Below are 23,835 nucleotides of genomic sequence, written 5' to 3' on the forward strand. Positions count from 1 at the left end.
CTACAAATAAAAACATTATCAAAATGGATCTTGTTAAATTCGTCTCATCATGAACTTTTTAAATATGTAATTTTTATAAAAAAATTTAATACGCAATTAACGATAAGTAAATGATAATTAAAAGTTCTGATGTGGTCTGATCTGAATCTTTGTGACCTAATCTGATCTGATATGAATTTATCAAGAAATAAGTAATAAGTACGTATTTTAAATAAATTGAAGAAAACAAGTCCTAACACTATAATATTTTAATACACAATAGTAGGTTGATTACAAATTTAAAGGTATTTTGGGTTAGGAGAGTTTGTATAAATATAAACACTATAATATTTTATTCAAAATCAAAAAAATTCTTAATGACAGTACTCATTAACTAGAAGAAAAAAACATCGACCACTCTAAACTCTCTCTTTTGTCAAACTCATTGTAACCTAACTCCATTGCAAGTGTCAAAATAATGCACTTTGTAGATCTTCACGATTATATAGCCAATTAAGCTATTTGTACTAGTTGCATAGCTGTATAATTACAAGAACGAGTACCGTTATTTGGGATGTTTGCTTAATAATGTTTCTAAATTAAGTGCATATCCACGAGTTCACAAGTACTACTACATAACTTTAGTCAACTACAAATGATAATAATGTCTTATGTATATAATACATTGTTATATACAAGAAAGTAAAAGGCAATAATACTTTAGGCTGATTGTTTAATACAAGAAAATAAAAACGGAAAAGAAAGATGAGTGCATTATTATTAAGAAGCTAATGATAGCAACAAAGTGTTAGTTCACTTGATAATTTTTTTTTACCTCAAATCCAAGAGATGTAGAAGATAATTAATAAAGTTGTTACGATTACATAATATATATCACCTCTATCCGTTACGTATTACGGAATATGTACAAGTTCTATGTATTATTTGTAAGATATAAAAAATTCAATAAACAAACAAAAAATAATTATAAATATCAAATTATGGGTTGGAAGTAATAAAATACCATCCGTGTGGTCGTGGCTCTACTTGTTTATACAGCTTCGAGGAATGAGATGCTTTGTATTCTATTCGTGCGCGACTATCGTGGGGACTCACTACTTCAATTGACAATTACCTAATCACGTCACTACAATTTTTTTTTTTTTTTTTTTTTTTTTTTTTTTTTTTTTTTTTTACAAAGAGGACATACAATGATAGAGTACAAATCTATTTGACAAAGAGGACAATTACCTAACCACGTCACTACTCATTTAAAACCACTATTTTTTTTAGCCTTATCAAAGTCATTAGTATCGTCTCATTGTTATTTATTTGTTTATATCTAAGTAAATATAATATAAAATTTTCCATGATTGATATTTATGTCATACTAAAAAACAATTATGGGTAATTTTTTAATACAGTATTTAACACTAAATAAGATTATACGGTAATTATAACATGAAAGTACACATAAAATTTCTTCATAAAAAATAAAAATACACATATTAAATTATATTAGTATAATATAGAGCACCGTAATTGCAAGGATTAAGCAAAGGAAAGCGGTTGCTAAATTTGAAAAACTCCTTGACTCAATAAGAGAGAGAAAAAAAAAATCCTCTGTCTCACTTTTCGTGTCCCATTTATGTTCCACTCATTTTGATTGTTGTCATAATAAGGGATGATATTAAACATGTATCATTTGTGTTAATGTGTTATAATCCAATTTACATATAAAGAATACAATATTATGATTTCTTGTTTCACCTTTACCATCTTAATAATAATTGAAGTTACATTTCTAATTTGAAGTAAGTTTGTCAATGAGCTTGTTACAAGTACGAAGTACATATCTTCATTTCAAAACTATCTATTTAAATAGTGTATGTAATATAAAAAGTTATTACTCTTATCTTTGAATAAACTTTCTTAGGATAATTATCAATTAATTTTACTAACATGTGTATGACAAAAATCGTTTATTATTTACAAAACACGAATCAATAAAAAATAAATGATTCAAACAATCAAGAAATTATTAAAATCAAATAAAAACCGATGTAGTAGTTGTGGGATCAAGCTCCACTAGAGCTATTTTAGAGTAAGATTCCCTTACTCCTAAAAGTCCCTGAAGTGCTTCGTATTATTTTTGCCATACCATAAGCTAAATAGTCAAACTTCTCACCATAATTAGTCCCTAACACCCAAGAAAAGTTAGAAGGCAAATTAGAAGAAATCACACCAAGTAATGAAGGGTAAGTTTTGAAATTTTTACACCCTTTATTCAATCAAGTGAAATGAGAGGCACAATTGCACAAAACCTTATCCCATAAAACAAGAAAAACCGAAATAAAAAATGTCTGAAATATTACTGTGTCTAAAGAAAAGCACAAAAAAAGAAAAAAAGAAAAATAGAAAAGAAAAAGGGACCGGCTTGTTCCTAGATTGTGCTCAGCTCATTTCGTTGCAGTTTCATTGTCAAATAAATAATGTAAAAATTCTTTTAATTTAGTTTAGTTTCTCTCTCCAAAAAATTTGCTCTCATAGAAAAGAAAATGGGTTCAGGCAGCAGTCATCTGGGTTCTCCTCCGGCAGCTGCAACTGGTAGACGCAGCAAAGTCAACCGTACCAGACAAAGGCTTGCTTCTCTCTTTTGCGGCGCTTCTTCTCCTTCTCCTCAGGTTTTCTTTTTTCTTTTACTTTTACCCCCTTTTGTTTGAGTTCCAATTGTTTTGTTTTTAAGTTTTAGCAAGATCGTTGCTTTTTTTGCTCTATGTTGGTGGGTTTGATTATTTAGATTATTCCAAAGATGGTAACTTTATAGTTTAAGAATCGCTTAATTTGTAATCTTAATTTTTTATTTGATGGGATTTTATACCATTACCATCCATTCTTGGAGTGTTTTGGGGGTCGAGAATTTTTTACGAGGTTTTCGTACAAATTTAAGCTGGTTTTATCATTTTGATTGGATGTTGAATTGGGTAATTCAGCATAAAAGTCATACTGGTAGGAAAGATTGAAAGTTGATTGGAAGTTGTGATTAAAAGATATGGATGATTGTGCTATTTCTAGCTTAATTAATACTAGGATAACATGTTTATAGCTCAAAATGGTGTGTAGTGTAAATTATAATATTGTGATTATCTATGGAAGATGTTGAATGTGTTCTTTATAGCATCTTGCTTTATTTGGTCATTCTCTGATGTTTTTTCAAGTTTCCTTGAGAATTAACTGAGGTATTTGAAATTCTCCCTAAAGGTCATGAAGCCTTTTTTGGGATAAATGTTTATCTGCTGCATGCCTTGAAGCTTATTTCTTTGAGTTCAGTTGTTTGGACTCCTTATTCTTTCACTGCTGTAGTGCTGGCCGATGCAGAGAAAAAGGTACGGCAATGTCCTGGCTTACTACTTGACAACCGATTTTAATTTAGGAGTTTAGTTCTATCTTCTCACAATTTTTTTTCCTTGTGAGCTTTCTGGGGTGATGGTATTATTCTTAGTCATAGGCCCTTATGATCTTGATTTTTTGACATCTTTTTGCATATATTTCTTTTGATTCTATACTTCATGCTCTAGACTAAGATGTGTGTTATATATCACGGTGGAGATGATGACTCAACCTTTTTGCTGCATTGTTTAGTGGGAAGATTGTGCTGCCGGATCTGTATTAACTCCTAGGGATTACAGTCAACAGAAAGCTAACAAGTCCTCAATCCCCACAAATGATTCCATTCCAACTTCTAGTGCGGGAACCGGGTTTAGCAGCAATTCCAGTCCTAGATCTGGACTGGTAGCCTCATCAGAGAGCAGTACTCTAAGTAGTGAGTGCACCTCGATTCATGATGATTCAAATGTAGAATCATCTAATAAGCGGAAGTGCTTTTCAGAAGGTGATGAAGTTGTTCCTTGTGATGTAAATGCTGAAAGCAAATGTCATCAACAGCGGTTGGCTGATTCTGTAAAGTCCTCTTCTGCAGGACACCTACAACACATAAGTATTAGTCCCAACAGGCATGCAACCAGTGAGATTGATGAATTTATCAACGATACACCTCAGACTAGTTATGAGGTTTTGTCTCCTAGTTTGCAGCACGTGGAGCTTGAACAGCCCACCATTTTTGAAGATGTTAGTGAGGTTATTGGAAGCCAAAGTACTGAATCTGGTCCATTTCCAGCTGTTTCTGACCCTGGCATAGCTTCTCATGCTCGTGGAGATGAAGTCATTCAAGAGGTGATACCCTCAGGATTAGAGATTTTTGTTTCAGATAGGGCTGAAGTTCAACCAGAAGGAAATGTACTTCATGTTGATGTGGTGAGTATCTCCTCATCTAATCATTTGCCCAACATCAACAATGAAATAAGCACCCGCGAAGCAAGAAGACACAGCAGGAGGATGTTTAGGGATGCCTTCACAAGTCGCAGTTCAAGAAGAAATGCTGATTTTCCAGCCATACTTTTCACAACTGAGGATTCTGATCTAGCAGGATCTCATCGCAGATGGCTTCTTGATATTGGTGATGACTTTTTTGATGATGGTGTTGGTGCTGAGCCTTGGCGCTTTGGTCGGAGAAGTCGCTTTACAAATGATCGTAGACGGAACTCAAGATCTGAGGTGAGCATCTGTATCCCTTCTTTCTCATGAAAGACGTGCTTGTATTGGTTTTGCGACTTCTGAATTCTGCACAATGATATTTAACTATCAAACCTCCAAAAAAAGGAAGATTTTTTGGGTTTATTATGAAAGACATTTGCTGTAAGGATTTATTTATGCTATCATCCCCCCCCCCCCCCCCCCCCCAACCCTGAAAAAAAAAATGTTTATTTCGGATTTTTTGTGTTCAGTACATGCTTAAGTGTGATTGGCATTCCCACTGTTGGTTATTTCAACAATTGTTTTCAACCTCCTTGCAGTTCTGGGACAGATTGCGAGGTACTGCTACAGAGAGTAGTCATCGAACATTTTGTCCGCTTGATTTGCATTCTGATGGTTCATGCACGTGTGAGTTGGATGAAGAGGCTAATGCACTCTCAAGTATATCTAGAATTATCCTGCTTGCCGAGGCTTTATTTGAGGTATATTTGTTTGTAATGTTTTTGTTTTTGTTGCTACTGAAATATGTCTATATACTCCTTATTGGTTGACATTTCATGTTGTCAACATCTAAAACTGCTGATATTTTCTACTGTTTTACTCGTTGGGAGAGGTCAGGAGTATATCCTTACTGCAGATATCTTATATCTTCGTTTGTGAGATTTTGAATAAAATTGTTTTCTGCTTACATGATGATGCTGATATGGTCATTTACTTGTTTGAGCTGCCTAATGTTAAAATACAAAGTATGTTTTTCTGCAACAATTTGTGCTGTCCCATTGTTTTTATCACTTTATGCTCTGTCTGATCATCATTAATTTAATTGAGCTGCCTTTTGTTAAATTTTGTTCTGCACCAAACTGTCCCACTGTTTTCTCAGATTATGCTCCGTGTCTCACACTCATTGTGTCGATACTAATGAATGTAAGGCTACCTTGCATCAATGTTTTTACCTTAGAGGCTTAGAGTAATCGGAAGTCTTTCTGTTGTAAGAGTTGAGAACTGTTTGTTAAAATCAATGCTTGACTAATTCATAGCTGATATATGATTTTTCATTGAGGCGGATATCTGATTTTGGCAGAGTAAAATGAGCTATGAAAGCAATTAGTTCGTGAACGTCATTGGAGATTGTTGACTTAGCATGCTATTTATGAGAAAGATCTTTGAACCTATAGTTCTCAGAAAATATATATTTAAAGAGTTCTGAAAAAAGGCGTTATGATATTAGTTTACCATACTGGTACTTTTTTTTATAAAATAATTATATTTTGAGAGAATTAGTGATCGATTGAAATCTCGAAAAGCCTTGGGGCCTTGTGAAAGAGAGTAAGTAGAGTTTTATTCATATCAAAACTGGTAATATTGCCTTAGTTTCCATTGCAGTATGAGCATTGCAAAATATCAAAGTAATCTAGTGTACCACTCTACCACTTGCCGAACTTTTTCTTCACCTGTTTGATATTTTGACTTTGTTCCCCTGGTTCTGTTCTGGTTCTTTACATGACTTCCAAAAAATGATAAGAGTGGTGGCATACTGTTGGAGCTGAACAAGTTGCAAATTTTCTGTCTGTTCTAATATAACTTATATGCTGCAGTGTGAATGTGTGAAGCTTTATATACTCTTTATGACTGACAATCTGACATACTTTTTATATAATTGTGTAAAATTGCAAGGTTTTGGATGAAATTCACCGCCAGCCAGAGTCATTTTCCCTGTCTATGCTTTCAGTCCCTGCTCCTGAATCGGTTGTGGACTCACTTCCGATTAAAACGTATGAAAAACCTATTTCAGCTGATCACGGAGATGATGTAGATCAGTAAGTTGCAGTCTCTTCATATATTCTTTTTGATCGGCTTTCTTGTTGTTTGACTAGAGAGGGATGATGAACGTTCTTTTTTTGAACTTTTGATATGTTTAGGTGCTATATCTGTTTGGTGGAGTATGAGAAAGGTGATAAAATACGAGTTCTTCCCTGTCACCATGCGTATCACATGTCGTGTGTTGATAAATGGCTGAAAGAGATTCATGGGTATTTCCTTGCTTCCATATTTTCATAATGGCCGTTTCTACATACTGTTTTTTCTTGTCCATTTGACTTCATGTTTAACTTGCCCCATTGTAGGGTATGTCCACTCTGTCGTGGAGATCTTCGAGGAGGGGCTACAGAGGTTGCTGCATCCAGCTCAAATGAAGATCTCTCATAAATTCTTGTATAAAGAACTGCTTAATTACTTGAAGCTATTATAGACAAAACCTTTCATACCAAATTTTGGTTATACCTAAATCAAATGTTAGTCTGACTATATACCATCGACGAATTTATCACTCACATTTTCATGTAAATATAAGGAACTGTACACAATTTAATTTTCTGTTTTTTATCAATAATGTTGGTTGTTTAAAAGTGAAGTCCGATGTAAACAAATATCTTCCTTTGCAGTCATGTAATGTGTACATCAACAGCCATAATGGTTCCGCTGTTTAATTTCACTTAGATTCGTTATTGTATAAGTGCTTCCTTCAATCCTTCTCTATTTTTGTTCATCATTTTGTGTATTTTGTCCTGCAAATGTGAATTCCAAGAAATACCAGGTCAAAAACACTTCAGAGGACAAATGAAAATTACAAATTCAGAAATCCTTCTATAGTTAGGGTGTTGTTACCGAACTTATCCTCCTCAATTACAGAGAGATTAAATTGAGGCAAATGAATTCCATAAAATAGTTGATATACATATTTTACTAATAGGATAAAGAGTTATACAGATTAACCCTTCCACAAACATGGCCTTGTGTAGACCAGAAATAATAATCTTGTTATATATTAGAAAATGGACTTTGGTTTATGGTTTGCAGGAGAGACGTGATTAGGATGGCAATTTTCATCATCTTCGAAAGCTGTCCATCTCTTGGAGCTAGTGCACCTCCTCTCCCAGGTAGCATGACGCATATTTTCCATCTCCCCGACATGATCTTTGAATTCCTTTTTCACCACATCCAGCACCACATCACCATATCGTTCACACCAGGACCTGCATTAGCACACAATCGCAGAAGAGAGAGCATTATTGTTAAGATAGGATATATTCATGCATATCAGTAATGCAGAAAGAAGTATTGCTTGCTCTTAAGCCTTACTTGGGAAAGTACTGCTTAAGGTCAGACTTGTCAACTGGCAGCTTTGTGGAGATAACATCCATTTCATCATTCCTACAGCAATGACTGTGAGTGAGTAAAACAAATCCCAAGCAACAAGACAACAAACAAATGAATGTAAAAGGAAACAACACATACGAAAAATGAAAGTTGGGATTTGTGGTAGACAGTTCAGTTTGAATTCGCAACAACTCCTTTCTTATGTTATCCCCTACAACCTGCATATTCATAGCATATCTAGTATGAAAATTGTTTCACTATTCAACTTTTATTGTAACGAGAAAAATCATGTTATTCATTAGTGTTGTGTTAGTTACCTTATCAATGTAAAAACCAGATGAAGAACCATCAGAAAGAAGCTTTCTTTTGATCTGCTTAGTATCAGGACCTTCATTACTTGATCTCTCAGTTAGAGGTGCAGTAGTTGTTTCATCTTCCACATTATACCTCTTCCATCTTTTGAACCCATCAAACCCCCATTGCTTCTTAGTAAATTTCGAGTCTTTTTCCTCCGATTTATATGTCTGGAATAGACTTCGGAATGCAGTCTTCTTCCCTTTTCCACTTCCATGACATTCCTCTTTACCAAATTTATCAGAGTCTGACGCTGACATAAGAATAGACTTAGTTTCACTTTCAGTCTCATTGTGATTATTGCTATTCCAAAATGGGTTTTCATCAATTGGTTCGTTCTCTTTGTTAGAAATGATTGTATTATCAACTGGCAATTGATCAAATATGCTCTTCTGCTGTCTTGTTTTTCCCAGTTTCTGTAAAGACCCTAACCCGAAAACTGAGGCTGCATCTTTGATGTGTTTCAACCCATGCTTAGATCTGTTTTTGGAGCTTGCATTATCTTTGTTTATCAAACTCTGATCGTCTTTCAGATCGATCACCGACCACTCCTCTTCCTCCGGAGAATCTGTTTGTTTTCGTTCTCCAACGATCACGTCTCTAGCCTCGAGCTCGGCCCCTTGTACTGCTAATCTCTGAAGCAATGGCCTTTTTGATGCATGATACTCCTCTGCAGATATGCATTTTGCATACAGCAGCTCCTGTTTATTCAATTTAACATTAATATGAAAGCAGCACACAATTCTAAATGCAATTTCAGATCTTAAATTCAATTTCTGAAACAATTGAGTAGAGACAGATTGTACCAAAATTGAATAGAAATGAAAAGGAAGAAACCTGGAGAAAGAGGAGCTTATCCCTCAGAATCTGGGGCTGCTCCTTGTCGGCTCCTTTAGAAGCAATGAGGGTATCAAGGAGATGAGTTCTGAAAGCGGAAACCTCGGTATCTGGTAAAAGGCCTTCTTTGTGAAGACCAATCAAATTGAGGATCTGATGGAATGAATTTTGCTGCCATTTAAGATTATCAGATTGCTGTTTGGAGAGCTTCTGTTCAGCTGCTGTTAATCTTCGCTTGTTTAAAGAGAAAGGAAGGATTGATTTGCAGATTGAAGTGATGGAATCCTGAAGAGATGAATAGTATGCAGGTGCATATGTATTACTGTATCCCATTTTTCAATTTCTTTTTTTTTAACAAGATCCAATCTTTGATTCTATTACAAAGATGTGAGTGATAAAAGGTGGAGGAGAGATGTATTATGAATGAATGGTTTTTGGTGAAGTTGTTTCCTGTTTGTTACTATTTTGAATTTCAGTTTGGCCACTTAACGGCTATGTGAAAAATGGAAGTAGCCGTTGTATGCAATTGGCGGGACCCACCACGTCCTTTAGAGTAGAGGAGTGAAGTTTGGGCCCCAAATTGGCTCAGTAACAGTATTGGTAGAAATGGGCCGTTATTAATTTTAACTTTTACATACGAGCAGTGATTTCAGTTACTGCCTCCTCTGTCCTCTCTCTCCTCTCCTTCTTCATTGAAGCGCGCGCACTCAACAACATCGCACTTGACGTTCTCCATTACTAACGATTTGTTCAATGTAAGTTGTTGTTTCTTTTAGTATTCATCATATCAATTTCACAATTTCATCTAATTTTATTTAAAGCAACATGCCTTATCTGCTCAGAGCAGTGATGGATGGAAATTTTGATTAGTTGAGAAGAGGTACTGATTGTTGTTCATGAATTTCTGATCCATTGCCACCCTCTAGCTATAGTTGTCAATCTGTTGATGGTGAACGCTTTTCTGGTTTAGCTAAGCCCCCCCTCTTTCTGAGTAGACTTTGTAAACATTTTTTTTTTTTTGAAATAAGACTTTTTTAGCTTCATTGTGGCTTAAATTTTGTTTTTCTACTTTTTTAAAATAGAACATCGACTATCTAGCTACTGCTTGTACTGTTCACTGCGAAAACATACTCCCTTGTCCAGAAATTTTAACATCATCGTTGGGTACATGACTGTCATAATTTGTCCTATTTTCAAGTCACGTTGTTTTTAAGCAATGCTGTGTGATTGGTTTTTACCATATATCCTCGCCTATATTGTGTGATGTAGAGACCAAGAGATTATGGGAATGGTCAAACTACAATTCTGTAATAATGCTGAATTTGAGGTGCTGGGAATCTTGGGACTATGTGAGTATGTGACTTTCATTTCTGGACAGGAGTATGTGGGCAACTTGTACTAATTAATTAGCTCATTGGCTCAATACTATGTACTGTCATACTTGATACATACCTTTGCTCTGATCACACCTTATATCTGTGATCCTATTTATTATGGTCTATTGTCCAGCAATTGCAAGTTTTCCTAGTATTTCCTTTGCTTTTTAATAAGGTCAGAAGATCCACCACTCCTCTCTCCCTCTGCCCCTTGAGGAAATTTGAATTTGTTTGTTTTACATGCTTTCATGGTTAGTTATCACTTAATCAGACTGCTTATGTACTGTCGATGAAAATCACTCTGGCAACCTGGTATTATCTTTTATTTTCTCGCAACTTTTGAAAGGGTGTATCTGGTGACGATGACTTACCAGAAAGAGATGATCTAGGAAAAAGGAGATGAAAACAGAACTTCGGGTTCTGGCTAGAGCCGAAATCAAGTCAAAAGATAATGATGCTGCTCAACTTGATAATGAGCCAGAGAGTTTGGGTGGCAAAACTGGCAATTGGAGAATTGGAGATAGTGATGAAGGTAATGATGAATCAGGTGCGTGAAGTTAAGCGACCGAAGCTTAATTATGAAGGGGAACTTACTGGCATCAATCCTAGGATTAGTCGAAGCATTAGGCTACTTTAGGTACGTTTAAACACATTACATCACACACATTATCAATTTCATTTATCAAAAGATTGATTATAGAGAAGTAACTTGTTGAAGTACTTGTTTTACTTGTTTTCTCTTATTTTCTTTCAGTTACAAGAGGAGTATTCATTCAGAATTTTCTGTGTTAACATAATCAATTGCTTAGATCGATTATTACCTAGATTTAACAAATTAGCATAAGAAATTTAATTATAATAAACGAAAAATGAAAGTATATCACCTAGGTTTTGATTTCCCCCAAATTGTGAACTCAAATTTCTGTCTTCATCATCAATCTTCCAATCTTCTTCAATCCTCTACAAGTATGTTGTATAAATCGATTTCCAGTCCAATTTTATATTGATTTCCCAGTATTGGAGCTTGAATATGTATTGCCAGTGTAAAAACCCTTGTATCAAATTTTAATAATTCAAGAAATCGAATGCATGCTTTGTTGCATGATGATTTGTAATTTTTTCCACCATTCTTGATTGAAACTTGTAGATCACTAGTTTTTTTTTCTTTATCATGGTAGATTTTTCCATATTCTCCTCCATTGTTGCTGGATTTCAAACTCTCTCTTTCTGAGCTTTGTGGTTTGTTAAAAACACTAATATTGGCCAGCAAAATAAAGTACAGAAACAGTATGATTAGGCGTAGAGTTAAATAACTGGTTGTTTTTTAAGATATATGTGACCCTGGTTATCAAAGCTTAGTCTGAAAGAATTTCCTCTATCATTCAATGCGTCCTTTCACTACTCCACTATTCAATCAGAAAAACAAATTATTGATTATTCTCTAAAAAAAACCTTGAGTATTGCATTCATTAGGATTAGGTTAATGTCTTTGTTGGTATTATTATTGTTCTATGGAAGAAATAAAAGTTATAGGTGGAAATTTTGACAATTTGAATACTTGTGAGAATTGTTGATTAGACTTAGTCGCTTGATATTCAACCATCGTCTTCAATTGTATGTTTGTTCAGCATCGTAGTTGAGAAAATAATGGCAACAAGTTTTACTTTGTAGCACAAGTTTAAGAGGTACTAGTTAATTGGTAAACATAGCAAGGGTAGGTGAGAATAAGGAGGTAGCTGAATCACATGATATGGGTTGGCAAGTGGCCTAAAAATTAAGACGAATATTGTATTTACATTACATACACACAAGGAAGCCGATGAACATTGTAATGACTCAATTCACATAGAAAGAGTGACAAAAATGAAGTTTAAAGGTGTTGGATCCTGAACCTGCAACAGGGGCAGTGGGCATTGGTTTGAAGCCAAGGCATCAAACATTTTGAATGAAAACTATGATTGCATTCTAAATTCATTAGGTCATCGCCCTCTTTCATTTCATCCAAGCATACTGCACATTCTTCATTTCTGTTTTTATCTTGTAATTGGTCCCCTGATTTCCAGTTCCAACTAAACTTTCCATTCTTCTTCTTTTTCTTTCTTGTCACTTCATTTTCATTGTTCAGGAATCTTCCTATTCTCTCTTCACTGTTATTATTCCTGAAATTAGGAGTATTATTTATATTAACAAACAAATAAAAAGTAAATGAAAATAAAAGTAGAATGGAGTAACCTGGTAGATTTGAGGGGTGTTGATCTGAGCTTGGCATCAAGTCTAACCTTGGCTTCTCTAGCCAAAGCTCCTAACTTTGCATCATCTTCGCCTAAATCATCATCTTCGTATGATGTTCTGCTCCTTGTGGTATGCCCCTGTACAGTACAGAGACACATCTAACCCTTTAATTTAATCAGATCATTCATTCGATCATACTTACTTTATAAAAAACCAATTACTTACCAAGAAAGTAGAGGCAGAGGTGGTAGAGGTATTTGTGGAGAAGAGAGAGAAAGAAAGGCGTCTCGAGGAAGGAGATGAACAACTGCTATTATTAATGCTACTGCTTTGATGAACTCTCCTTCTTCTTGCTGCTTCTACTCCTGGTAGCATCCCTGCCATTTTTTTTTATTTCCACTCTCAAATAAAAAAAATATCGATTAATAAAGAGAGAAATCAATAGATGATGAGACCAATTAATACTTTGAATGGTTGGTCTGAATTATTGCAGAACGAAACACTTTTATAAACTTCCCTAAAGTGTTATAATAATTAAGGAAAGAGGAAGGAAATTTTCAGGGAAACTTCATGGCTCCTTCATTCTAATAATATCATTTATTTGGTTTATTTGTGAGTTTCAAATTTTATTTAAATACACTATGACTTTGACAGTTTGACCTAATTGTTGATCACTCAAATTTTCATTCCAATTTCATGATTGCAAGTACGTATAATATATGCACACCTCAAACTAAATTCACTCATATTTTCCAATCGCTACCGCTCACCCCACCACTTAGCTACTTCATTTTCACTGCTGCCTGCCCTGCCTTGCCCTAGCCTTGTCATCAATTGTCCCTCTCACTTGCATTGTCAAACTGTTTTTTCACTGCTTCCAGTATTTTTTTAACTCCAAAGTCCAAAAAGGATTCATCCAAAAAATGAATCGTGCTCACACAAATGTTGTAATCTTTATTAAGATTATTAAATTAGATTATGGTAGTGTGCTCTTCTCAACTTATTTTAATACATTCCATACAAAATATGTTCAAAAAAGTTTTCAGTACCATAAATTGGACAAAATAAGTCCAATCTAATAAAGCACCTAATCACTTAATAAACCAATCCAATAAAGCACACCTTAATTTACTCCATTTAACAACGTCCATTTTCAAAGCTATGATATTAATTACAATTTGTTTACACACAAAAGAATTATAAGCAGGAGGGTTTATTAGGAAAAATGAAAACAAAAAACATCATGTCAAGGTTCTTATCATGTTCATTTTTAAGATGTAAAGAAAAGAAAAGAAAAGAACATCCTTTGGAGGCATGTGGATTTTCTAAAGTGGATATGTGACATGATACATAACAACAATCTTATCGAATTTGTTTAATGGGTGCAAATCAACTACTTGTCATTCTCTTATTTTCATCAAGCAGACGTATATCTAATCAGTCACATGAGGAAGAACCTCACAATCTCACCTACTAATAAAAAAACTTGCTAAAAAGAAAAGAGGTTCTAATTGATAATGTGTTGTACAATCTCTTTATACTTCATCTCTTTTTAAGATAATACTATACATGTAATTCTATATTCAACATTTACATTCGATAATGCACTATTTCATCAATTGATGTCTTTTATCATTAATAAGTAACAGTATTAAAAAAAAAAATGATTTTTTTTATCAAACTAGAAATTATCCAAAATAATAATGTAATTAGAGAGTATAGACTACAGAGTATATAAATAGAGTGATGATAGAAAGTATTTCATCTTGCTCGTATAATTTAAATAATTGATATATACTGAATAAAGTATATTTCATTCAAATGAATCCAAAAGAAGAGATAAACAGCTTGTAGTCCTTTGAAGAATTCGAGAATTGGCCACTTTTTGCATGTGACTATGTGACTAACATTAATATGGTTTGTTTCCCATGTGCAACCCTTATTTTGTTTGGTGCAATCGCATTATTGATAAATAAGATCCTCGTACAGCTTATATAGTTATATATGCTCCTAATAATAGTGTTTTACCAGAAATTAAAAGTTTGTAATAAGAAAGAATAAAGAATAGGGTAGGTGAGACACAAAGATAGCTAAATCACAAAAATAATAATAAAAAAATGACGAGCATTTCATTGAAAAAGTGTATTAACAAGTATAGTTTATTACTGTAGTGGTGACACATAAAACAATGAAATTAAGGTCTGATCCTAAAAAATGGTGTGAAGCCAAGGCATGAAACAGGTGGAATGAAAAGTATGAGCGCATGCTAAATTCAGAAAATAATCACCCTCTTTTACTTCATTCAAGCTATTCTTCACCCTCTTTTTTGCTCCTCTTTCTCCATTCTTCTTTCTTCTTCCAAACACCTCTCTTCCTCAACTGCTCTCTTACAATTATAGTGCGGCTATTGTCATTCATTTTCTCTTCATTACTACTATATATCTATTAATTTGTCTATGTACCTAGTCAATTGTATTATTTAAAATATGTGTAAAAACGCTGTGTTACAAGTAAATAAAAAATGGAGATACGAGTATATAATTTTGTAGACCTAATCAAACAAAGTTCGGCCCAAAAAAAAAACCCAATTTTAGGCAATTTTTTGGGCATGCCCTAGGTCGGCCCAAATTTTCAAAAAAATAAAATGAGTTTGGAGTCCAAAAATTCAATTTTGGTTAAAATTTTAACCGAACTTGATTTTGGCCAAACGTAGTAGCTTTGGGCATGACTATAACTTGACTCGAAGTCTAAACTTGAAATCCCATCTGACTTGATTATCTTTTGGTCAAAATATCCCAAAATCCGAATTTGACCCATTCGACCCAAACCTGAACCATACTGGACACAAAATGACCGGACCCATATCCGACCTAATTGCCAAGTCTAGCCATACATGTCGTGTAACCTCATCAAGATATACAGTAGATGATTGTGGATCTATGCCACTGATTAATGCACCAACCAAACATCTATGCCACACAATTCACTAAAATCCTTGCATGTCATGGTGGCAGTTTTAAAGTTTCAGTGAAACATGAATTTCAACACATCTTCGATCCTCACCCACCCGAGGCACACCCCTATATTACCTTGTAAAAAAAAAATATTTTCAATATTATTTTAGTTTTATTGATCTTCAAACATTAGTACATTACATTAGAAAAGAACAAAGGAAGATTATTATTTTATGAAAGGATATGTCATCTGACATCTACAATAATTATATTATCAAGATTTATAAATAACTAATTCAGAAATTAAAACAAGCACAATTTCCATAATCATAATTATTTAAATTTAATTTGTGCATAATTGAGCACAATTTCATCAACTTGCTTCACACTTGATGTGATGAATGTTACTGTTTTTATTCCATATAGAAACAATGGAATCATGCAACATCATTTAATGTCTTGAGACGGTGTAGTTCATCAATGACAGCAGTTAAGTCATCATAAGAAGAACCACCTTGTTGAACAGCCTTGTTAGCGGCAATGCCAAACTCCTTGGCACGCTTCCTCCTTTCCTGAGCCTCCTCATGATCACCCATCAACTCCCTCACTGCATTCTCTATCTTATCTCTCTTCACTAACTCGTCTGTTCCGTTAATCATGGAGCTCCACTTCATATTCCCAACCCCAACTCCGATCTTTAATACATCGATAAATAACTTTCGATGATAGAACTGTTCAGCAGAAAGAGGCCAAGCCACCACAGGTAGCCCCGCGGAAAGGGACTCTACCGATGAGTTCCACCCACAGTGAGTCACGAACCCACCGATGGCCGGGTGCTCCAATATCTTTAATTGGGGTGCCCATCCTTTTATAAGCATCCCAATACTTTTCTCAGAAATCCTTTCCTCAAATCCCTCGGGTAGCCATTTATCCGCTATTTCCTTGGACTCCCCCTCCGTTTTTCGGACCACCCAAATAAATGGGTGGCCTGAAGATTCAAGTCCCTCTGCAATCTCAAACAGCTGAGCTGAGCTAAACCTTGATATGCTTCCAAAGCTTACATACACAACTTTACCTTGCGGCATTTTATCCAGCCATTCCAAACAAGGGTGTTTGTTGGTCTCCTCTGCTTTATTATCCAAGCCGGAGTTGAGTTTTCTGAGAACAAGATCATGGTGTAGGAAAAGAGGGCCGATACACCAAGTACGACGTTCCAAGGTGGTCCGGAAGTAATCTATGTAGTCTTTCTCCAACTCATAGAAACTATCAACAAGAACACCATAACAGTTGCGATCAGCCTCTTTAACTTTGTTGGAGAATGTGGTGTAGGGACTTGGAGTTTGGATCCATTGCGGAAGTTCTGAGCGGGTCATGTATATTGGATGTGGGAGTCCCGGTAATAGGAAGGGTTCGTCGTCAGATTTCACATCCTCATAAGGAGTATACCTATACAATAATGTTAGACAAAAAATTAATTAATTAAGATATTTCCCATACTTTGACCTCAAACCAATAGACGATACAACAATAAATTGTACATACCTATCAATGGCATCAACAGCTGAGAGGGCAAAAGCAGCTCGAACATGGTAAATCAAACGAGGGATACCAAGGTTGGCAGCGAGTTCAGTGGTCCAAAAACAGTGCATATCAGCGACAATACAGTCAGGCTTAGCAGCCCGAACCTTAGCTTCGATGGGAGCTTGAAGCATGAAAAAAGCTCGGAAGATTTTACCGGCAATTTCCAAGTTAGGAGAAGCACTGAAGTTCTCGACCCCCTCGGGCAAGCCGACTTCCTTGCTAGGGAAGTGAACATAGTCGAGGTCGATGTCAAGGCCGAGTTTGTTGAGGGAATCTATAGAATCGCGAAAAGAGAGGGAGTTGTGATAGGTGGTAAGGAATGTTACGTGCACCCCGCGGGATGCAAACAACTTTGCAATTTGGAAGAGAGGTAAGTAGTGACTCGGTGTTAAGTACGGTATAAAGTACGCTGTAAGACTGCTTTTTTTGCTTCCATTTTCTTCCATTTTGTGTTTTTCTTTTTTTCTACTCGTACAAATTTTAGTAACCTAACTTGGACTCGTTATTTGTAGTGGAAAGACTTATTTTGTATAAGGGTGGGAAACTGGGTGCTCGTGGTCCCCGAGGAACTGCGACAGTTGATAATATCTGAGACGAGATCAACTCGTATTTACTCCGTATCATTTATGATTACTCCTCAAATGATTTTGACAGTGATGAAGCCAATGACTATTGATTTTCCTCTTTTTCAGTGTGTTTGAGAATCAATATTTATTCAGGAAATCATAGTTATTCCATACAATCTACCTAGTATACAATATACCTAGTATAATTACTTACGAACTCTGTTGTGAATTGTGACATCTATTAATGTTACTTATTCAAGGGGTTACACGGTCGATCAGAGGTTACTTATTCTAAATTTACTTAGTCAGTTAGCGTGTTTTTTTGTGTGAGAGTTAACTCCTGACCGATCGTGTAATTAACCCCTTGAATAAATAACCACTGACCTATCGAATAACCCCAAAATAAGTAATTCCGATCATATGGTGTGGGTAGCCACATATAAAAATTTGTGTAAATACTATACTACAACATTCTAGTGATACTTTGAGATAGATTTATGGTAATTTGATATTGTCTAGTATATGAATTATAAATAAAAGAGATAGGAGAAAGGAGAGGGGAAACATGATCCCATAAGGTCATAATCATCTATCTTCATCATGCCTAACATTAACCCACTAAACCCAGCCACTACTATTATGAGTTCACTAACACAAACTAATTAATTAAGAGTTAACTATTCATTAAATTAACAATTTGAAGTAAATATTTAAGCATAGGTAAGTTTTCATAAGTATGGTAGAGTTTTATGTTCTTTAATTTGTAGGCTATAGTTATTGGTCAAGAATATCAATATAACTCAAACAATTCATCTACTGTAATAAATATCTTATATATACTGTTAATAATTACGAATAAAGTACACCAAAAGTAATGAACGGAGTAATTTAACAAATTTATCCCTTTGATTTGTCACAGAAAAAAAAAAAAAAAAAAAAAAAAAAAAAAAAAAAAAAAAATTGTTTTTTCATCTTGGGTATCACGAGAGCCACGAGGCACAACGCACTAGTAGATCGAGCAGGTAAGATTTTATAGAATCTCCGGGATCAAATAAAATAATTCTATCATATCAGTCATCAACTAATATATCAATCAGATTATTTTTGAGCTGTTGCTTTGTATTAAATTAATGTTAACAGATTATTTAATTAATGAAAGCCCCATTAACGCAAAACAACAAAAAAAAAATAAGGTAAAACAACCCACTCTTATTAAACTATAATATTCATTTCAACGTGTCTATAAATATTTTGATCAGATTAGTAAGAGAAAACATTTTTTTTTAGTGAGATCTTATTAAAAAAAAAACATAATATATCTCAATATGTGTGTAAAATCTTTAAATTTTATTAAATATATAATAAAATATATTTATGGTTTAATTAGTGTATTATTGATCTTGAAAAAAGGTCGGTAATGTGACTTTAAGAATGAAAGTGTAATTGACTAATTGGTTTCATTTTGGAGTATAAATTTCGTTTCACGAATACGTAAAGGCGCCACGTATATGGTATGGTATACATTGCATACTATTCCGTATGTGGCTGTACAGTGTGGCTTGTGGTGCACGAGGGCCAAGGATACAACATTAGCGAGCATCATGTGGCAAACAAGAGTCATTACATTAAACGTAGTATAAAAAATACCCTACAAAGTACAACTCCGTAGTATTATTTTAGTACCAAGTAAGTCCAAATATATGCAACCGACAGGTTCGGTTTAATAAGAAACTACATACAGAAAATTAGAGATGGCTTCAAGTTTACTGAAAGAATTGGGTTTTCTGGGTTTAATTATAGTGGGAGTGTTCGTGTTGATGCCCAAAAATACTGCGACCTCATTCGACACAAATATAAAACTTGAAAACAAGGACAAGTTGTTAAGATTCAACAAAAATGGAGAATTCAAGATATTGCAAATCTCAGATATGCACTACGCCAATGGCAAGGACACTCCTTGTAGGGATGTCTTGCCATCTCAAATGGAAACTTGCTCTGATCTCAACACTACTCATTATCTCCGCCGTTTCATCGACATTGAGAAGCCTGACCTTATTCTTTTCACTGGTATGATATATACATGATTTTTTTTTTTTAATTATATATTTTTTTTTGTTGTATAAATTAAGGGGTAAACGGAATGAAATGAACAAAGGGAAAAAAAAAGAATGGAATAAAAATCCCTCCAATTTCTTATCTTATTTGTTATAAAAAACAAAAGAAATCAAGCCACCAATCCACCACCATACCACCACCACACAACAACCTATCTCCTTCACTCCTTACCTTTTCCAACCACCATCTTGCCACCCCACCATGTGCCGCACCTCCCCCACCACCACTGTGCTTCGCCGCCTCTCCCCAAGCCCTCGCCGCCCCTCCCCTCCTCCCGCAAAACTCTCCCCTTCCTTGAAAAACATCCCACGGCCTCGTAAAACCCTAGAAACCGCTAGGGTTTCGAGGGTGAAGGGATGGGCGGACGATGGTTTTACAGGGATAGGGAGGGGTTTCTAGGGTTTTACGAGGCTGTGGGATGCTTTTGCGAGGGCGGCGAGTGTTGGGGGAGAGGCAGCGAGGGTTGGTGGAGAGGCGGCGAAGGTTAGGTGGTGCGGTTGTTTGGGTAAACTGTGGTGTGGGTAGGTTGGAAGGTGGTGATGTGGTGGCTAGGGGTTAAAAATGGAAATACCTATGGGGGGTGGGGAATGAACTTGGAAGGATTTGGGGGAATGAAGAGGGTAAAAGAAATGGGAAAAAACGGCTACCAAACAATAACAAAGGGAATCGGATTGTTGATTCCCTTTCCCTTTGATGAATACCCCTAACCAAACGGCCCCTAAAAGTATGGTTGTACCTTAATTGTAGTCTATGTTACTCATACTTGAGTGCTGATCATGTTCAACTTGATTGTATATGATCAATTGTCAAACTTGGCTTTTTTGTGTGAAAAAAAAAAAAAATATTTGGCTCCAAAATGAAGCCTCTAAGTATTATAAATATCGAAGCGTCAAAAATACTCCAAGTGATACAGTTTTTCTTTTTTTTTTTTACGGAATCCAAGTGATATAGGTTGTAGTTAGGGATGCTAATTGAGCAGGGCAACTCGCGAGCGGCTCGAACTCGACTCGATCAATGCTCGATCAAAACTCGACTCGAGTTTGCTCGTGCTTGCTCGAATCAGCTCAAACTCGATAAGTGTACAAGAAATTCAATATTTTTCTATTATTTCATCTTTAAAAACAAAAATTAACCTTGACACTTAATAAATTTAAAATAATAAGCTTAAGTAGAAAAAATTTATATAAAGAGAAGAAAATATCATCAACAAATATTTGAATTTCAAGAGACGTAAACCTTTAAACGAGCAACTCGTGATCGACTTGGCTCGACTCGACAATTAACGAGCACGAGTCGAGCAACCCTCTGCTCATGATCGACTCGCTCGATTAGCACCCCTAGTTGTAGTTATGTCATCATGTCATTATAATTTATTGTTTCAATGCTCATATATATATTACATATAAACGCATTCTTATTTAATTATTAAGTATATTTACTACTCCGTAGTAATTACATACTCCGTAAGGTATAACTCATGTCATCAATGTGTGGGATAATTTTAATTTCAAATCATTGATATTTAGTTTATGTAGAAATTGATATATAGTACAGTATGGATTAATTTTTAGTTTTTATTGGGGAATGAAGTCAAAGATATTCAAGTTGAAAAGTGTGAAACTCGATCTGGTCATAATTAAATAAACTAGTAGTAGCGATGAATGATATTAAATACTTGGTATTATGCATGCAGGCGACAACGTGCATTCAATAGAAGCATATAACTATAATAGATCGATGGATGAAGTGTTTGCAGCAGCAATTGAGTCAAACATACCATGGGCTGCTATCCTTGGAAACCACGACGTGAATGCACTGCAAACAGGAATATCAAGACAAGCAGTCATGGAATACATTGTGGGTATGAAAAACACTCTGTCTCTCATAAATCCTTCCAATCTCAAAGAGGGTGAGTCCATTTGGGGGTGGGGCAATTACAACTTGGAAGTCGCCGGTGTCCAAAACTCCCCTCTTCAAAACAAGTCTGTCCTTAATCTTTATCTCCTTGATACCGGTGATTACACCTACAGCCTCGCTCCTACGTTTTACATGGGCTATGACTGGATCCAACCGTCTCAGCAATCTTGGTTCCTTCGCACCTCCAAACAACTCCAACAAGCCTACACCAGCCCCCCTCAACCACAACAAGGACCCGCTCCAGGGTTGGTATTCTTCCACATTCCCATACCCGAATTCAACAACATCACTGAGTCCAATATGGTGGGTGTAAAACAGGAGCATGTCATTTGCCCCGGCGTTAATTCAGGCTTCTTTGATACAATGCTTGCAGCCGGAGATATTAAGGCTGCATTTGTAGGACATGGTCATGTGAATGACTATTGTGGTAAGCTCTGTGACATTCAACTTTGCTATGATGCCGGATTTGGGTACCATGGATATGGATTAGCCGGTTGGGCTAGAAGGGCAAGGGTGATCAATGTTAAGTTGGATAAAACTAAAGATGGTAATTGGGGTCCAGTTAAGTCCATCCGTACATGGAAGCGACTTCATGATGATCGTCTCACTCTCATCGATCCTGAAGTCCTTTGGACCTCTAATGCTGGTAATTAATTACTTTCCACTTTTTAATTTATGTTTGTAACAAATTATCAATGGGTATCTTGTTTGAGGGCTTGCATTTGATTTTCTATATATGCAGGTGGAGATCGAGCTCAATCTTTGTTCAAACCAATTATGAGCGAATAAGATTATTTGTTGATGTTGATGGAGATGCAGATACAAACTAGATAGGAGTAATTTAGAGATTAGTATATGTAGCTAGCTGTATGAACCAAGAATAAAATCTGGCCTATGTTTTTTTTTTTTTTTTTTTTTTTGTGTTCTACCCGGTTCACCCTTTGGACTAATCCGAATTTGAGGATCAGTTTTGGGTGGTTAAGTTCCAATTCCCTCCAAAAATCTGGCCTATGTGATTAGCTTGTATCAAAGACAAAAGGCCAACTTCAAACTCATATTTGTCTTGTACTGTACTGTACTGTTTCATATTGTTGGATTGATGTTTTATGTAATCTTGGACCGGCAATTTTGGGCCTCCATTTGCAGTTTCTTATAAGATGTGTACTTTAATATCTAGGTCATGAACCTAACCAGGGCATGGGATTGAAGTTTCTTATTAGGACGGATATTCTGACCATGTATATTACGAACTACTCCGTAGTATATGTGAATATCGTTGAAGTTTCTTATAGTATGTTTGGATAAAGAATCGGGAGGGAAAAGAAGGGGAGGGAGGAGAAGAAGAGGGGAGAGAAAAGAAGGGTAGGGAAGAATGGTGAGTTTTTCTTCCAAATCTCTCAATTGTTGAAGGGATTAATTTCCTACAATTTAATCCCTCCATTTCTCTTTCCTCCAATTCCTTTCCTTCCTCATTTATTATCCAAATGAAAGATACCCCCATCTCTCCATTTCCTTTCCCTTCATTTCCTTCAATCCAAACACACCGTTAAAGTTTGTGACGGGACACCATTAACAATTTAACGCCATGTACCTTTCTTAATGTTTTTTAAAATATGTGGGTGTGTTCTATTCACCTGCTTTTTATTTATCTGAACTTATCTGATCTTATTAGAACTTATTTTAGTAATAAATTAAATTGGGTAGCCCCGATTAACCTTTATCATAACTTATCTGAATTTATTTTTCCTAAACTTATCTTATCTGAACTTATTAACCCTGAAACAAGTGAAAATAAGGTGAACAGAACCAGACCTTAGTGGGTGGTAAAATATAAAATTTTCTAAATAAAACGAAAAAAAATAAAAATAAATAAAGCAAACCCCTCTACATTTTGCTGCCAGGCCAAGAGGCAAAATTCCTTCGCCTGTCCATTTCAATATTCATGGTGATGAGCCAAACCAGGGCATGGGGTTTCTCTCTCCAATGAACGACACCCTTTCTCATACGGAGTACGGAGTAATTAATATTTCAACACCTTCTCTTATCCGGTGTTCTTAAATATATGGGACAATGATACACATGCATTGAATGTATGTGGTCTCAATATACATTACCAATTAAAAATTGACAACTTATCATTAGCTAAAAAAATGAGAGGGAAAATTGAGAGGGAAA

General features: G+C 35.3%; 4 protein-coding genes and 1 pseudogene across 7 annotated transcripts; 2 read left to right on the plus strand and 3 right to left on the minus strand.

Moving 5' to 3' along the window:
* Positions 1–2,400: 2,400 nt before the first annotated feature.
* Positions 2,401–7,084, plus strand: LOC145578424 (uncharacterized). 2 transcript variants are annotated; one of them, XM_081635740.1, is made up of 7 exons: positions 2,401–2,663; positions 3,622–3,871; positions 3,959–4,593; positions 4,893–5,054; positions 6,247–6,389; positions 6,492–6,602; positions 6,696–7,084. In XM_081635740.1, the coding sequence occupies exons 1-7, from the start codon at positions 2,538–2,540 to the stop codon at positions 6,775–6,777; spliced, it is 1,509 nt and encodes a 502-aa protein (XP_081491866.1). In that variant the 5' UTR covers positions 2,401–2,537; the 3' UTR covers positions 6,778–7,084. The 2 variants fall into 2 exon arrangements, with proteins under 2 accessions (XP_081491866.1, XP_081491865.1); XM_081635739.1 differs by having other exon boundaries at positions 3,622–4,593.
* A 203-nt stretch (positions 7,085–7,287) lies between these two features.
* LOC145579739 (uncharacterized) lies at positions 7,288–9,795 on the minus strand. The gene is made up of 5 exons (XM_081636979.1): positions 8,920–9,795; positions 8,046–8,783; positions 7,867–7,946; positions 7,711–7,782; positions 7,288–7,604 (listed from the first exon to the last, which is right to left on the minus strand). The coding sequence occupies exons 1-5, from the start codon at positions 9,250–9,252 to the stop codon at positions 7,397–7,399; spliced, it is 1,431 nt and encodes a 476-aa protein (XP_081493105.1). The 5' UTR covers positions 9,253–9,795; the 3' UTR covers positions 7,288–7,396.
* A 2,241-nt stretch (positions 9,796–12,036) lies between these two features.
* On the minus strand, positions 12,037–13,135 carry LOC145579740 (uncharacterized). Of its 2 annotated transcripts, XM_081636981.1 has the most exons (4): positions 12,993–13,135; positions 12,753–12,904; positions 12,528–12,664; positions 12,037–12,454 (listed from the first exon to the last, which is right to left on the minus strand). In XM_081636981.1, the coding sequence occupies exons 2-4, from the start codon at positions 12,900–12,902 to the stop codon at positions 12,166–12,168; spliced, it is 576 nt and encodes a 191-aa protein (XP_081493107.1). In that variant the 5' UTR covers positions 12,903–12,904; positions 12,993–13,135; the 3' UTR covers positions 12,037–12,165. The 2 variants fall into 2 exon arrangements, with proteins under 2 accessions (XP_081493107.1, XP_081493106.1); XM_081636980.1 differs by lacking the exon at positions 12,993–13,135 and having other exon boundaries at positions 12,753–12,986.
* Positions 13,136–15,918: 2,783 nt separating this feature from the next.
* Positions 15,919–17,523, minus strand: LOC145579657 (anthocyanin 3'-O-beta-glucosyltransferase pseudogene; annotated as a pseudogene). Its single transcript, XR_014099176.1, has 2 exons — positions 17,024–17,523; positions 15,919–16,927 (listed from the first exon to the last, which is right to left on the minus strand). The product of XR_014099176.1 is annotated as an anthocyanin 3'-O-beta-glucosyltransferase pseudogene (transcript).
* Positions 17,524–19,372: 1,849 nt separating this feature from the next.
* Positions 19,373–22,464, plus strand: LOC145578426 (putative inactive purple acid phosphatase 29). The gene is made up of 3 exons (XM_081635741.1): positions 19,373–19,695; positions 21,437–22,306; positions 22,403–22,464. Exons 1-3 carry the CDS (start codon positions 19,380–19,382, stop codon positions 22,447–22,449), a joined length of 1,233 nt encoding a protein of 410 aa, XP_081491867.1. The 5' UTR covers positions 19,373–19,379; the 3' UTR covers positions 22,450–22,464.
* Positions 22,465–23,835: the final 1,371 nt, after the last annotated feature.

The sequence above is a fragment of the Chenopodium album genome, chromosome 14 (assembly GCF_948465745.1).
Source record: "Chenopodium album chromosome 14, dcCheAlbu1.1, whole genome shotgun sequence".
Lineage (NCBI taxonomy): Eukaryota > Viridiplantae > Streptophyta > Magnoliopsida > Caryophyllales > Amaranthaceae > Chenopodium > Chenopodium album.